General features: G+C 36.3%; 1 protein-coding gene across 2 annotated transcripts in view; it reads left to right on the forward strand.

Moving 5' to 3' along the window:
- MOSPD2 (motile sperm domain containing 2) overlaps positions 1 to 16,583 on the forward strand; it is a 62,550-nt gene that overhangs the window by 13,564 nt on the left and 32,403 nt on the right. For both annotated transcript variants that reach the window (XM_036840212.1, XM_036840213.1), the window contains exons 3-8: positions 1,140 to 1,295; positions 2,927 to 3,013; positions 4,941 to 5,095; positions 8,517 to 8,577; positions 10,858 to 10,896; positions 16,155 to 16,279. In XM_036840212.1, coding sequence (XP_036696107.1) covers positions 1,140 to 1,295; positions 2,927 to 3,013; positions 4,941 to 5,095; positions 8,517 to 8,577; positions 10,858 to 10,896; positions 16,155 to 16,279 — 623 coding nt within the window. The remainder of the gene's footprint in view (positions 1 to 1,139; positions 1,296 to 2,926; positions 3,014 to 4,940; positions 5,096 to 8,516; positions 8,578 to 10,857; positions 10,897 to 16,154; positions 16,280 to 16,583) is intronic.

Consider the following 16,583-nt stretch of genomic DNA (forward strand, 5'->3'; position numbering starts at 1 on the left):
AAGATAATTCCATGGATGCTCTTTATATTTCCCCGCCCTTTCAGCTATTATCGCTGAGGGCCTGGAATAGCTCAGAACTACTGGAGAGGAGAGAGAATCTATACAATTTGGCAACTAACTAGGGGCAAAAAAAAAAAAAAAAAAGAGATGAAGGAGCCAGGCAATTTTCTGAAGTTTCTTCCTTGGGTCCCTGGGAGGGTACCATTGACAGAGAAAATAAAAAATAGACTCAATCAACAAATGTTTCCTGAAGGCCTTTTCATTGGCACTATGTAATCTGCTCTGGGGGCTTCTTAGGATGTATATAGACTGTGCTGTTACGATCTCTATATGGGAAGATATGGCATAAACACGAGTAACTCTGATTCAAGGGTGCTAAGTGCGTAGTTTAGGTCCTGTAGCTATTCACAGGAGGGAAGGAAATACTTCTAGACCCAGGGAAAATTTTTATGGAAGAGGAAGCATTTGAAAGGAGTCTTGCAGAATGGTAGAATTTGGATGTGCAAAGGTGGTTGTGAGGAGACAAGGAAAATTCAGTTACAGAAAAATAGAGCGGGGCGTGGAAGGAGGATATAGAGGTATGTAGAGGTTGGTGAGAACACAGCATGTGTGTAGGTGGATAATGAGAAATTATTGGCAACAATTATTCCAATGAATTATGGGAAATGTTGACTGCTACATACATAGTTTTCCATTTTGTATTTAGCTCATTTTCAAAAAAGACACTTGGCAAACACATGTCTTTTTAAGTACAACCTAGTTCTTTCTTTATACATAAAAGTTCATTTTTCATTGACTAGGGTGAGTATTTTAAGTTCAGATAACATAATCGATCTTCCCAGATGTTGGTTTATGGTTTTAGAGGGTTATGCAAAATATTTTACTATGGTCTTATTTTTTAAATCTGTGGTGGCTTGTCTTAAAATAAAGCTGCAATTTTTAGATAACTTTATTCTAGTCACACTTAGAAATTCCATCAATCCTTTAAATTGCATTTTCCTCTGAACTGCATCCCTGTGTCTATCTTCAAGTAGCTTAGCTTTATCTTCCAGGTCTTTCTTCTCCTTTGGTATTAGTGTTGGTTATCATTCACTGCTGAATTTATCTCACTTGGATATTTATTACTGTTTTTCCCCTAGATAAGTCAGATAAGTATGATCCACGTGATGTTGAAAGACTACAACAGGATGATAACTGGGTTGAGAGTTACTTATGTTGGAGGCATAATGTTGTAGATGAAACATTGAAGATGCTTGATGAGAGTTTTCAGTGGAGGAAAGAAATGTCTGTCAATGGTAAGCTGTTCAATTTAACCTTGACCGTGTACTATATCCCCTGCATAAATGTTACTATTTTACACTTATAGCGTATTTGCAGATATTCTTGGCAGTCATCATAAATATCAGAATATAATGTTTTATAAAGACCCAGTAACATTTGAAAGGAACATCTTATGAATAAATCTTAAAATAGGATTATTCATAAGGAAATCAGATCACCAAGGAGCAGAATCACAGTCAGATTCTTCACTCACAGCGGAGTCTCCTATTCTGTGTCTATTTGGTTTAGAACCATTAAAATACCAAGACAGCATCTTCACTACTAGGCCTAGAAATAAGGGGATACCATTTGCCTGTTTTTCTCAGTTGTTGCCTGGTGTCTGTCTCTATTCCCAGAATTCCTTGTGCTAATAGGTGCTCCATGTGGAATTACTAGATGAATGGGAGTCCCCAAAAAGCAAGCTTATCCCCAAGGATGCCTATAGCAGCCTCCTCTTAACTTCTTGATTTCAAGGCCCAGTTCTAGATTGAAATTCCCCACCTCCCCAAAAAAGGAGTTTTAAATCTTAGAGGGGATTTTATAATAGTGTTCAAGTAAATGGAGAACTCTTTTCAGGAGAGGTTACCCATTATCTCTCTCCTCCTAAAAAACTGAACAGGAAGAAACTGACACAACTACTAGTTTCGATGAGGTATAAAGAAGGATTTCCTGACCTTGAGGATTATAAACTCTGGAGTGACTGAGTCTGGAGACTTAATACAAAATAGTCAACAAATAAATCCAGAGCAGATACTCTCCCCAGTCATCCTACTTGGAGAAGGAATCTGTCAGAAGGAGAGTATTTAAAAAATAATTTGATTGGAAATATAAAAACTGTAGGTAATTTCAACAGTGAAGCATTTATTAAGCAAAGAAATGTAAACCTGATGTTTCTAAATCATTTAAGTACAGAATAAACCTTTAAACTCAACAATTGTTTTCTCTTACATAGAATTGCTAGTTTCTAGTAGCAGACAGCAGAGAGATGATGAAAGGTGGGTGGGGAAAGATAAAGAAATCTTTGAGAGTTCTCGGAGAAGTACTGATGAATGACACAAAAGCCTTGACATTTGCTGCCTTGCTGTGTTGCTTCTCGGCCTCACTAGAGAGTGGACCTCCTGCTGAAGGATCTAGCATTTTTCTTGAAGTATTTCCCACCTGCCCCAAGATTATAAATGTATTAGACTCTACTGGTTATCAAACTTTGATTTCTTATACCACTTCTGAGGCTATAATGTGGATATTTACTGCCATGTTCTTTTGAAATTGTCCAATCGTGATAATATTTGTTTGCAAGTCATTATGTGAAATACAACTAGAACATGAAGATGTGTCTACATCATAATGGCTGTTATGTAAAAGGAAATGGATTTTTTCCATTTCTGTCATCTGTGTCTTTATGTAGTTTTTTTTCTACTTAGTAAGAAACACCATTTTTTATCGTCCGAGGTTCTTTCCAGATGTTTGCATAAGCTTTTTCTTTTTTTAATAAGTTTATCTTTTTTTATATCAGAGCTACTATATTAACAGTAACCTTTATGTTGTAAGTTTTCTTTTTAAAAGGCCTCTAAGTTACAATTACTCATCAAACTTTATCACTTTTTAGACCTGACTGAAGCCTCCATTCCCAGGTGGTTATTGGAAATTGGTGGTATTTATCTCCACGGTTATGACAAAGAAGGCAACAAGTTGTGTAAGTATAATGTATGTACTGGCTTTTCAGGATTTTGAGATGTAGCCATCCATCTCAACTGAATTAACAATAGGCAGAGCTTTCTACGTATGTACCACACGTCAGGTTTCCTACAATAGGGATTGTTAGGGCCAGCTGGACCAAGCGTCAGATACTTAGTAGTTGAATGTACCGTTTGCATCATAATAAAGTAGGCTGTAAAGGCAAATGCCACATCCCATCACACAGCCAAAATGATGTAACTCAGAGTCATTATCTTCTTTCTAATTTACTGATGTTAAAATTCAACCCAGTATCTTTATGGAAAATCTTTTTGATAGTCACTAAGGGTGGCTAAATGGACCAAGCCGGATTTTGGGCAAAGGGGATAGAGGAATAACTTGGTTTGTACCAATGCTGGGACTCAGCAGGAGTGTCAGAGCCCCATCCTGAGCAGATGTCCTGCCAAGGCAGTTTCCTGCACGGTCGTGCCCGCCTTGCGCACCCCATGTGTGGCCCGTGGTTGGCTCCTGTTGTAACAGTACTCTTGCGATGGTCCAGCCACCGCAGGGGGTCTTCCAGGTCCCCGACGGAGAGGGGTAAGGGACTGAATAGCACCGTGAGTATGGGGTCAGAAGGACCAAGACAACTGATGGTTGCAAGATACTTTATTTAGAATCTACTGAATCTTATATAGACGGAAGAGGAACACATTATTAGACAATGAACCCATAGAATTGCTTATCGTCTCAGTTCAGTCACCACCATGGACGTCAACGAGTTTACAACGACCATCCTTGAACATTATCTTCCCCTAACCAGGCACACACACAGCCCCCAGCCATAGGGAACAACCAGGACTCTCAGTTCCCTGAGGTCTCCTGGCCTGAGATAGCTTTGCTAATCTCTTTTACATCCCTCAGGCCTGGGAAAAAGAGTGCATTCCAAGTCAAGGGTAAGGGCTTTGCTTTTTGTGAGAGACATACTGTCTCCTCCAGGAGTTACCTCCGGCTAAGACTGCATGCCTCCCACATACTCTCGTAGCATTTTCCTCCCATTGCTGGCTCCTCCTCCTCAATCTTCCTTTCCCATTCCTCTTATTCCACCTGTACCTCACATGTGCTTCCCAGGCTTTGTTCCTTTCTTGGCCTCTTTTACTTTCCAGCTGATGCAGTCTCCTTGGGTGATCTCAAGTACCTTGGCACCTTCAGCTGCCTTCCCCCCAACAGCGGTGACCCCAGGCTGTCCCCAGGCCACATGCATGTACACATCCAGCTGCCCACCGCATTGATGGTTGGCCGCCTTCAGTACAACACACAGCTGAACCACATGCGTCCCACCACCCGCCCTCCCTGTACTCCCAGCTCGGGCCCACAGCCATCGGCTCTTCCTCTGACAGAGCTTCACTTTAGCCCCTCCTCTAATTTCAGTAGCACTTCCTCAGTTCACTCCCAACCCCTACCCCCTTAGCATTTCATGCAGAGTCCTTCAAGCCCCGCCTGTCTCTCTGTTTAGCTGCTCCTCACCGCTGGTCACATTTTGTCCTAGCTGCCACCACTCTGAACGGTTGCCAGGCTCCGTCCCCACACACAACACCCGCTCATGCTGCCATCGTGCTTCCGTCTGGGCTTTTCCTCTGGACGGAACATTTTCCTAGTGCTCTGTTTTTTTGTTAAGCACAGTGTAGAGTACTTTTAGGTTATTACCAAATATTGTTTTTTCCCTTACTTACTAAGGGGGGAAGTGTATTTTCTAAGGGGGGAAAATAGTTTACCTTTCTGCTACTCTTTAAGGTTCCCAAGTATATACTATTTCGAAGAGATGTTTTTAATCTGAGAAACAAAATAAAGACAAATGTCAAGGAAAAGGAATGATATAATATATGCATAAATAATATTATAATGCCATAAATATTTTTTCTTATTTTTATCTTATGACCTGCTTAAAGTCTGGATCAGGGTGAAGTATCATATAAAAGACCATAAGACCATATTGGACAAAAAGAAGCTTATTGCGTTCTGGTTGGAACGGTATGCTAAGAGAGAAAATGGGAAACCTGTAACAGTGATGTTTGACCTGTCAGAGACTGGAATAAATAGCATAGTAAGCATTTTTCATTAATTCTAAATCATTGTTTATCATGGTATCCTCCCTCTCTCCTGTCCTTCCTGCCACTACCCCCTTGACCAAGTAGTCCTATAAAATAGAGCTAACCAAGTCATGTTTGGGATTTATTTCCGCCCCCTGCATTGTGAGTGAAGTCAAACGTGGAATATGATTTGCAGAAACTTAAATGTGCTTCAGTATTTGGCATTGAAACTGTAGATTTCCTAGAAATGTTCCTTGTCTGATACACAGGATATGGAAGGAAGACGTCGAGGCTGACAGGGTAATGAGTAGATGTGGTAACAGTGAACTTTTCTATCAGAGCTAATAATACCCTATACAGCACCTCCCCTGTGCCTGGCGCAGAGTAATGCACTCAGGAAATGTGGAGTACAGTAATGTACGCTCTCCAGCGTACCATTACCCGCATGCCATGTTTTGCAGTGGCCAGATGTTCACCTGCATTTTTGCACATCCAGCACTTTGTGATTTTGTTGAGGTTTTTTGTTTGGTCGTTTAGGTTCACTTTCTGTTTGATTTGGTTAGCTTTGGAAACCAGTTTTCTTCAGGTGATTTTGCCAAGCTTAAAAAGTAAATAAAACCTACCGGTCTTTAATTTGGGCCCTTGTGACCTTAGTGCTAACTACAAACCCTTCAGCAGCGATGGGGATTTGTTGGCGCATTTATTAGAGCTGTTGTCTCTAACACTCAAAGCTGGGCTAATTCTGGTAGCAGTGAAGTGGCGTTCGGAGATGTGCGTGGGGCAGTGTTGAAATCTTTTTCAAAATCCAATTGGCAAAGTATGTTAATATCCCTGAAGTGTTCGTATTCATACTCTTTGCCTGGTAACTAACTTCTGGAAATCTATTCTAAAGAAATAAACCTGAGTATAGAAAAAGTGTACATCAAAATGTTTTTTCAGAGTGTCATTTAAAATGGTGAAAAATTAGAAAAAATGTAAATGTCAACACAGTGAAGTGGTGAATTATGGTGTATCTAATTGATGGAGTATGTGTAGCTATGTAAAATGGTGTTTGTAAAGAATTTGTAGTAATATTGGAAAATAGCTTTTTTTTTTTTTAACAGAAAAGGGCGACAGGGTTATATCATAGTGATACATAGCCCCCAAAAGGGAAACCTTAGACATTAAAAAAACAAACAAACAAAAAACAGGCTAGAGTTTTTTTGGGCAGTGGGACTACAAGTTTTTTTCCTTCTTTCTTTGTCTCTAAGAGTCATTTGCCCTGGATTATTTTTTCAATCTAGTTTCCATGTCAAGGAGTTCTAGATTACAGAGTAAACCATTTTATACCCAAAACATGAATCAAAATGCCTAGATAAATAAATATTGCATAAAAATAAATTATGATTCTGTTATCCTTTATGTATGATTTATTAACCCAGAATCATAAAAAATAAATCTTAATGTTTTTTATTGACAAATACAGGGGCAAGGAATTGAGCTGATTATTTTTCAAGCTACTTATATACTATTTCATTATCTTTAATTTATAAAGTTTATTTGCATTACTAAGTAGTTAAATCATTAATGTTTTCAAATACTAGAATCTTACTGAATTATGTTTATACATGACCCTCGTAATTCAGAAAAGATTTAAGTCAACCTTTAAAGATGTATACATAAGTGCAAGTCAAAATTTAAATTATTTACTACAGTTAGGCCACTAATTTGGCTTTAAGCTTGCCTGAAAGAAATGGAATCATTTAAAATTACTCAGTGAACACAACATCGTAAAGCAATTATACTCCAGTAAAGATAAAACAAATAAAATAAAATAACTCAGTGGACATACTTTAAAACCAGCATCTTAGGAGAAGTGTATCTATTGCTGATACTTGAACCAGAAGAAAAGTCTTTCTTTTTTTTTTTTCTTTCAAGTTTTATTCTTTAATTTAAAAATTTTATTTATTTATTTATTTATTTATTTATTTATTATTTTTTGGCTGCACGCATGTGGAATCTTAGTTCCCCTACCAGGGATCAAACCCGCACCCCCTGCATTGGAAGCGTGGAGTCTTAACCATTGAACAGCCAGGGAGGTCCAGAAAAGTCTTTCGTGGGTCTTCAAAGGGAAGACATTTTACAAGATAATGAATAGCATCCTTGAAAACATCCTCACAGAATGCAGAGCAATGGGTTTCATGGAGCTTCTTTATGTAGTACCCACTAATACACGTACACCAGTGGCATCCTATCAAATCGACTTGAATTAGCAGTAATTTGGGATTTTATAAGCAAGGTTATTCAATTAAAGATGAAAAGAATATTGGACAGAGACTTTTGGGGCAAAGTCTGGAGGCCACAGATCATAGAATAGGTAACCAAATCTTTACATAACTAATTATTTTGAGATATCTTCTTTGACTCTTACTTAACTACAAATTATTCAACTCTGTGCACAGTGGATATAATGATTAGTTATAAAGGTATTATTATATGCTAGGATTTATCCCATAATAAATACGTAATATAGTTATGGTTGCTTATTTTCAGTTTATTAGCGTTAAAGATGCTACAACTCACATGCTAGGAATAACTTTATAGACTCAGATCTCTAGGGCAGCTCACCTTTGAGTAACTGATGGATTTAAGTTTGCCTGGTTGTATCTTTCATCCTACAGTCCTTGTAAGATGGCTGATCAGTAAGTCAGCCTGTGGTCAGTGGAAACACACAGAATGAAATGATCCATGTGAATAGTAACCCTAACAGTTTAGTTTCATGTTGCTGTGTTCAGTGCAGTAGAACCAATAGTCGGCTGTGTCTCCTAGAAATTGAAGTCAATGAACAACATTTAAATATAAACTAAAAAACTCTAATTCTTATTCTGGGTTCCTACACAAGAGGAAAGAAGCTAGAAGTGAAGTAGATACAGCAGACCAATATGATCAGATTAACTGTTGTATAAAAGATCAATAAAATATATTTTATTGACTCTATTATGAGGTATAGAAATTAGGTTTAAAAAACAAACATATCAGAATTAACATGCATATATATTGTCGTACCAAGTAGTCAGGTTGTAAACTATATACTTGTTCTAATCATTCTTTAATTGTTCAACAGATTTTTAGAATTTCTTTATGGGGGTTCCTCTTTAGATCCGTTTTATAATGCCACATTACCTTAGCAGCCTGAAGTATCTAACTAGTCTGAGGTAACATGAATGATGTTTAAGCTAATTTCTTTAACTCAGTTTTAGGACTGATTATTATAAGTAGCTTAATAACTTAAAAACTAACTCCTGGGAATATAAATATTTATTTATGAGCTATTTTTAAAAGAATTTAATAATTACCTCATTTATATTTAATAATTTATCACCTTTAGAAATATGCAATCTAAAATTCTCTAATGTGGACAGTCTTAAAGATTTAAATGTATAATCTTTCTTTTAGGACATGGACTTTGTACGCTTCATCATCAACTGCTTTAAGGTTTATTACCCTAAATACCTCTGTAAGTAACTTCCTCCTTTATAAAAATACAATATAGCGAAATCGTAGACAGTGTCTAAGAATTGTGGAGCTTTGTATTATTTTAGACTTTAATACCTGAGACATTGTTTTCTGGTGAAGAGCTTAAATGTGTTCTAGAAGTTGAAGTACATATCCTAGTAGGTACAGGAGAAATTTTTCATAAATAATCATTGTCCTTTATAGTTAGTTTTAAGAGTTCAAGTTATAATCTGTGTATATGCCATCCTATCACACACACACACACACACACACACACACATGTAGAGATGTAAAAACATACATTTATTTCCAAGATTATCCCATTTTTACTAATTTTTCAATTGAGAAATTAATTTTAAATATTATTTGGAACTTCTTACATGCAAGAAACAGATGAGCGGTATTGGTAAGTAAAGTATACTGTGTGATAGGCAATACTCATACATAAAGTACATTGTGTTTCTAGTTGCTGTTTTTAAATTGTCATTAAGAAAACACTTGACTAGTGTGCACGACATTTGAATCTGGCATTTGGAGTTTGTTTTTAATTGTGACTCTTCTATTAATTACCTGAATGAAGAACTCCTAAATCTTATATATTCATTTTTGACTGAATAGGTTTATATGATGGCTTCCCCCTAGGAAAATCAAGATGCCATTCCACATAAACAGTCAAATATTTTTAAAAACCCCAGTGGGTTGAAAGTGAAGAGACAGAAGAGAGGCAACAGGGACATCAGAAATGGAAACTCACAGGTCTGCCTGGGCACACCCCTGGCAAATACCACAATTAGCATCTTTGGGGACTTGTGACTCAGGTGACACTAAAGCATGAAATGCCTAAGTCATTTTATTTTGATGTGCTTTCACATTAGTGTTAATGTGATGTGAGAAACAGACAGAAAGCATGGTGGATATGAAGGATCAGTGCCACTCCTAGCCCTGTGCTCTCGTGTCTTCAGAGAGAGTGTTCATGAACATTTTTAGGAAAAAGGAATGTCTAGTTTGGGGAACCTGTAGGATCTGCTGTTCCTTCTGAATTCTTCCTGGATCTGGCATATACCCTGATTCATTAAGACTTGCTGAGTGGTACCAGTCATTGGTCAGTAGGGAATCACTGCCCTGTATTATTAGATTTTTTTCTTTCATGTACAAAATGAAAATAAAATATCCACTTGTTTATTGAAATATCCAAAGGGGTTTGTGAAGAGCTATTTATAAAGAGCATAAATATTACTATTACTCTATAAAACACATCTAAGATTCTTTTGAGAAAACTATTAATAAATTCATGGGTCTATATAAAGATGAACTGAACACTGTCATTCCAAATAACTAGAGATAATGTATTTATTCTAGCTACATAATGTTTTGCAGACATTGAATTTTATAGAATCTTAAGTTGATCATGTTTCAAAATTTGTCATGAAATATAAATATTCTTAAAATCTCAAGTCCAAATCTTTTTAGGCATATCTCAGATGAAGACTGAGGTATTGAGCACCAGGGTACCTCTTTGCAAGTACCTTGTTCCTTACATGTACATTATTTGTCCTACATTAATATAATCATTCTAGGAAGTTCTCTGTTCAGGGAAGAATGAAATTATGTTTTGATTCATCTGGAATAGAAGAATGAATTTGTTATCAAAAACCCCCTCTGTGGGTTCTGATTCTTTCTCACAATTGTTAATAGGGTTGCTTAATATCTTCATCTAAGTGTACAAATAAAATTTCTGTATACTTTGGAATTATTGGCTTCCTGAGGCTCATAATATTAAGAAAAGTTGAAATAATTTTTCTTTCTTAAAACATAATGGTTTATTAAAAATGGGGCAACTGTCAGAGTGGGTTTAACAATATAATATCTAAAAAACTAGAATTGAAGCCATAAATTAGACATTGAAATCATTTTAAAGCTCAGTGGACTTTAGCACTAATATGACATGCCACATCCAGAGTTTCCACTTACCCACTTACTATTTTTTTTGGTACCTTTCTGCAAACAACGAAAGCAATAAATGAATAAAAGAACACGCTATTTGCCAAAGGGCAGTGATAGTACATTATTCATTTCACACAAGCCATCCTCCTAGGTGAGCCCCTCACCATTGTGAGAAGTCAGTTTAGTTCTAGCACCACTCACACTTTACGGAATTAAAACTGAGTCATCCATCTCAGTTTTTAGATACATTTAGATCACTAGTTTTTTTTAGGCCAGGTATAAGTGACTACTATTGTTGTACTAAGACACAGACAATGAATTTTTTTTCATCTTTCAGCAAAAATGGTGATCTTTGATATGCCTTGGATAATGAACGGTGAGTATATTACTTATACTTTCCTAACATAAAACGTCTGATTTTTTTTTTCTTTGCCAATTTAGCCATATTTCTATGGTTGTTTAAAAAAGAATGTTATTGTGTTTGGTGTGTAATTTTAAGAGGCTGGAGCTAGAACACGCAAAGGCTGTTCCTAAGCAAACTGGGCTAACATTGTACCCCCAGGCTCTGGGGATACCCATTAGTCTTGTCTAAAAACAGTTTTAAAATGTCAGTCATTCAGGTAAAACTATAGCCAGAAGCCTGTTTGTCATCTACAGATGGGATATGTCACAGAATGCAGACCTTGGCTAGGTTCTCTCATGGGCTTCAGGTGTTGAGGAAGAAAATGGGATGAATCTAAAATTTAGTCCAAATCTCTATAGTCACATAATCCTTAGGACAGTCATGGTATATTTTTTGGCCAAAAAAAAAAAAATTTTAAACCGTTGAAAAACATTCTTTAGCAACTCGGATGTGGTTGTAAATTTAATGTTATTTTCAGAATGTGCATTTTCATTTGTGTTTGCCAATCAATTGTTAAATAGAAAGCAGTAGAGAAAACCAATGAAATCAAAACTCAGTTCTTTGAAAAGTTCAACAAAATTGACAAAACTTTAGCTAAACTGATGAAGAAAAAAAGATTCAAATTATTAAAATCAGGAATGAAAGAAGAGACATTACTACTGACCTTACAGAAATGTAAAGGATTATAAGGGAATACTGTGAACAGTTGTGTGCCAAGAAATTAGATAATCTAGATGAAATGGGCAAGTTCCTAGAAAGACACAAACTATCAAAATGGACTCAAGATTCTGAATAGAAGTATAAAAAAAGAAATTGAATTAGTAATCAAAAAACTTCTCACAAAGAAAAGCTAAGACCCCAAATGGCTTCACTAGTAAATTCTACTAAACATATAAAGAAAAATCAACACCAATTCTTCTCAAACTCTTCCAAAAAATAGAAAACACTTCCCAACTCATTTTATGAGGCAAGTATATCCCTAATAACAGACATCACAGAAAAAGAAAACTAATATTAGACTAATATCCCTTATGAATATAAATGGACCAGCCCTCAATAAAGTAACAAACTGAATCTAGCAGCATATAAAAAGGATTATATACTATGATCAAGTGGGATTTATCTCAGAAATGCAAAGTTAGTTCAACATATGAAAATCAACCAGTTATCCAACATATTAATAGACTAAAGAAAAAAAACCACATGATCATCTTAATAGACCCAAAAAGTATTTGACAAAATCCACTACACTCTCCTGATAAAAGCACCTAAGAAACTAGGAATAGAAGGTGCAAAGAGTTGGGACAACTGCAAAGTTAGTTGGATCACAGTAGTTCACACAAGACTACCCTCACTTATGACACCAATTGTAAGTTCAAGCGGTTTCCAAAACTACCCTCAGGTTTACTAGAATCATTCACAGAACTCACTGAAAGCTATTGTACTCACAGTTATGGTTTATTACCAGGAAACAATTCAGATTAAAATCAGCCAAGGGGAAAAAAAAAACATATGGTAGAATCCAGGGAAGTACCAAATGTGGAGTGTGTTACTTTCCCGTCATCAGTATGTGACAACGCTCATGAAGTATTTTCAAACAGGGAAGCTCACCCAAACCTCAGTGTTCAGAGTGTTTATTGGGGCTCCATTTCCTAGGCCTGATCAGTTTATCACATGGTTCATCTCAGTCTCCAGTCTCTCCAGAGGTCTACAGATACTGTGTGACCCAAAGCCCCCACCCTAAATTGTATTGTTCCAGTGTGACTCAGGGTCCCTAGGCAAACAAAGACACTCCAGCAGGCATGAAGGTTACCTCCAGAAGCTGAGGGTAAAGGCCAGACCTTTCTTTGGGTAAAGTTAATTTTTCACAGAAGAGAATTTCCTCACCCCAATAAAGGGCATCTATGTAAAACCAACATCTATGAAAACCCACGGCTAACATCATACTTAGCAGTAAAAGAATGAATATTTTCCCCCTAAGATCAGGAACAAGATAAGGTTGTCAGCTCTTACCACTTACATTGCCAGGGCACTTTGGCAAGAAAAAGAAATAAAAAGTATCCAGATTGGCAAAGAAGAAGTCATACTATCTATATATGCAAGTGACATCTTCTATATGGAAAATTTTAAGGAATACACACACACAAAAGCCTATTAGAACTAATAAATGAGTTCATCAAGGTGGCAGGATACAAAGTCAATACACAAAACCAGTTGTATTTCTGTACACTGGCAATCAATAATACAACAATGAAATTAAACAATTCCATTTATAATAGCATCACAAAGAACAAAATACTTAGAAATAATAAAAGAAGTTGAAGACTCATATGCTGAAAACTACGAAACACCATCAAAGGAAATTCAAGACCTAAGTAAATACTCATCTCTTGTTCATAGATTAGAAGACCTAATATTGCTAAGATTCAATGCAGTCCCTGTCAAAATCCCAACTGCCTCCCCCACTTTTTTTTTTTTTTTTTACAGAAATTGACAAGTTTGTCCTTAAATTCATATGGAAATGCAAGAGACCCAGAGTAGTAAAAATAATCTTGAAAAAGAACAGTGAAATGGCAGGACTCAACACCTCTTTTTTTTTTTTTTTTTGGCTGGGTTGCGTCTTAGTTGAGGCACACAGGATCTTTTGTTCTCATTGCAGTGCACGGGCTCTTTGTTGCAGTGCACAGGCTTCTCTCTAGTTGTGGCGCGCCGGCTCCGGAGTGCGTGGGCTTTGTAGTTGCGGCATACGGGCTCTCTAGTTGTGATGTGTGGGCTTAGTCGCCCCGCAGCATGTGGGATCTTAGTTCCCTAACCAGGGGTTGAACCAGCGTCCCTTGCATTGCAAGATAGGTTCTTAACGACTGGACCACCAGGGAGGTCCTGTACCTCTTGATTTTAAAACTCACTACAAAGCTATAGTAATTAAGATGTTGTGGTGTGGACATCAGAATAGACAAATAGATCAGTAAAACAGGATTGAAAGTCCAGAAATAAACCCTAACATTTATGATTAATTGATTTGTTAACAATGGTGCCCAGACAATTAGGTGGAGAAAGATTAGTCTTTTTAATAAATGGTACTGGGACAACTGAATATCCACATTCAAAAGAATGAAGTTGGACCTCTACCTTCCATCATATACAAAAATTAACTCAAAATGGGTCAGAGTTAAAATTATAAAACTCTTAGAAAAAACCATAGGAGTAAATCTATATGACTTTGGAGTAGGCAGTGGTTTCTTAGGTATGACACTAAAAAAGCACAAGCAACAAAAGAATAGATATATTGTATTTCATTAAAATTGAAAACTTTTGTACCTCAAGGGACACCATCAAGAAGGTAAAAAGACAACTCTCAGAATGGAAGAAAATATTTACAAATAAGACATCTGATGAGGGACTTAGGTCTAGAATACATAAATAACTTTTATAATGCAACAATAAAATGACAAATGGCCAAATTAAAAAGGGTAAAAGATTTTAATAGACATTTTTCCAAAGAAGATATGCAAATGGGCAATAAATACATAAAAGATGCTCAACATCATTAGTCGTTAGAGAAATGCAAGTAAAAACCAAATGAGATACTACTTCACACCTACTAGGATGGCTGTAATCAAAAAGACAGACTAAAGTAGAAAGTGTTGATAATGATGTGGAGAAATTGGAACCCTTATACATTGCTGGTGAGAATGTTAAGTGGTGCAGCCACTGTGGAAAAACAGTTTGGCAGTTCCTGAAAACATTAAACATAGAATTACCATATGACCCAGCAATTCCACCCCTAGGTATATCCCCAAGAGAATTGAAAACATATGTCTACACAAAGAGTTGTACACAAATATTCATGGTAGCATTATTCATAATAGTGAAAAGTGGAAACAATCCAAAGTTCATCAATTGATAAATGGATAAACAAATGTTACATATCCATAAAATGGAAAGTTATTCAGCCATAAAAAGGAATTAAATACTGATACATGCTACATCACAGATGAACCTCAACATGCTGAGTGAACAAAGCCAGTAGGAAAAAAAAACACATGTTGCATGATTCCATTTATACAAAATGGGCAAATCCATAAAGACAGAAACTAGATTAGTGGTTGCCAGGGAATGGGAGAAGGGAGGATAAGGAGAGATTACCAGTGGGTGCAGATTTCTTTTCGGTGTGATGACAAGTGTTCTAAAATTAGATAGTGGTGATGGGTTACACAACTCTGAATATACTAAATAAAAACCATTGATGTGTATACTTTAAAAGGGTGAATTTTATGATATGTAAGTTTAATCTCCATAAAGCTGTTATAAAAAGTCAGATTTTGCACTTCAGTTAATTCAAGTAGCATAGCTTCAAACATGTCAACTCAGACTTTTTAAATTGAAATTAATGAAAATGTAAATGTTATGTAAAAAAATTTTAAGCATAATTAGCCAAAGTAAAAATGCAATTTTCTGAACTACTGTTTAATGTTTATCATGCTGTTTTATTTCCTGATTTTTTTTCATTGACGCTTTTGCAAATTTAATGCTGGATTTCTCTTTTAATTCCTTTAAAGTGTGCTTAGAAAGTCATGATGGAAACGAGGTTTAAAAGTTTAAGTATAAATCAGAATGGCATGACAGAACAAAATTGTAATTACTAAACAGCTGTGTTTGATAACAGTTTATTCTTGCAGGTTCTATAAGATCGTCACAGTTCTAAGCTGCAGGGCTTGGGAGAAAGGCACAGAAGTTTAGGCTTAGGATGGAAAGTCTGGGTCTGGCTCACGCATAATGAGGAAGCCTGCTTTTTTCTCTTCCTGACTTCTCATTTGAGAAGGTTTTTCAGATTGGGGGTTTATCAGAGAGGCATAAGGCAAATGACTCTTCTCATACTATTGTACATATTAGTGAATCACAATGCTGTTTGATTCATTGTCTGGAAATCTTAGTAGTTGGGATCATTGATGGATTGTACAGAGGCCAAAACCCTGATAGGTTTATTAATGAACATCAGGATAATTTAATCTTCCTGAATCTTCCTGGAACATTTGAAACCCATAAGGGACATTCAAAATGTAGATGCCTACAGAGATTAGAGAATGTGAATTAAGTACTGTGCCATGGAAAAAGACATATTAACAGATTTTAGCCTGAACTAATTTCAGAGGACGTGGGTTAGCACATACAGTAAGTAAATCGAGAAAGAGAATGAAAGGAATTTAATGAAGTGACTGTTTTTTCTTCAGCTGCTTTCAAAATTGTGAAATCCTGGCTTGGTCCAGAAGCAGTGAGTTTGTTGAAGTTTACAAGTAAAAATGACGTCCAAGACTATGTCAGTGTAGAATACCTGCCTCTTCACATGGGCGGAACTGTAAGTACAGTACTTGAAACCTGTTTCTAAAATAAGACTGGGTCATGGCACATGAGGCTGTATTCTTTCCTCAAGGAAAAAGGAAAAGCAATATCTTACCATCCTAAGAAAAATCATAGATACCCTAAAATAGCAAGCAGTGTTACAGACACTTTTTATTTAAGTTTTCGAGGTGTTAAATTTTTATTTGTGAATAGGTCATGTCTTTACATGGTTCTAAACTGAAACCTATGGAGTAAAAGTATTCAGAAACAAGTATTCAGTAAAAAGTCTTTGGACTGCTATGCCAACCACACTGTTCCCC

The sequence above is a fragment of the Balaenoptera musculus genome, chromosome X (assembly GCF_009873245.2).
Source record: "Balaenoptera musculus isolate JJ_BM4_2016_0621 chromosome X, mBalMus1.pri.v3, whole genome shotgun sequence".
Classification (NCBI taxonomy): domain Eukaryota; kingdom Metazoa; phylum Chordata; class Mammalia; order Artiodactyla; family Balaenopteridae; genus Balaenoptera; species Balaenoptera musculus.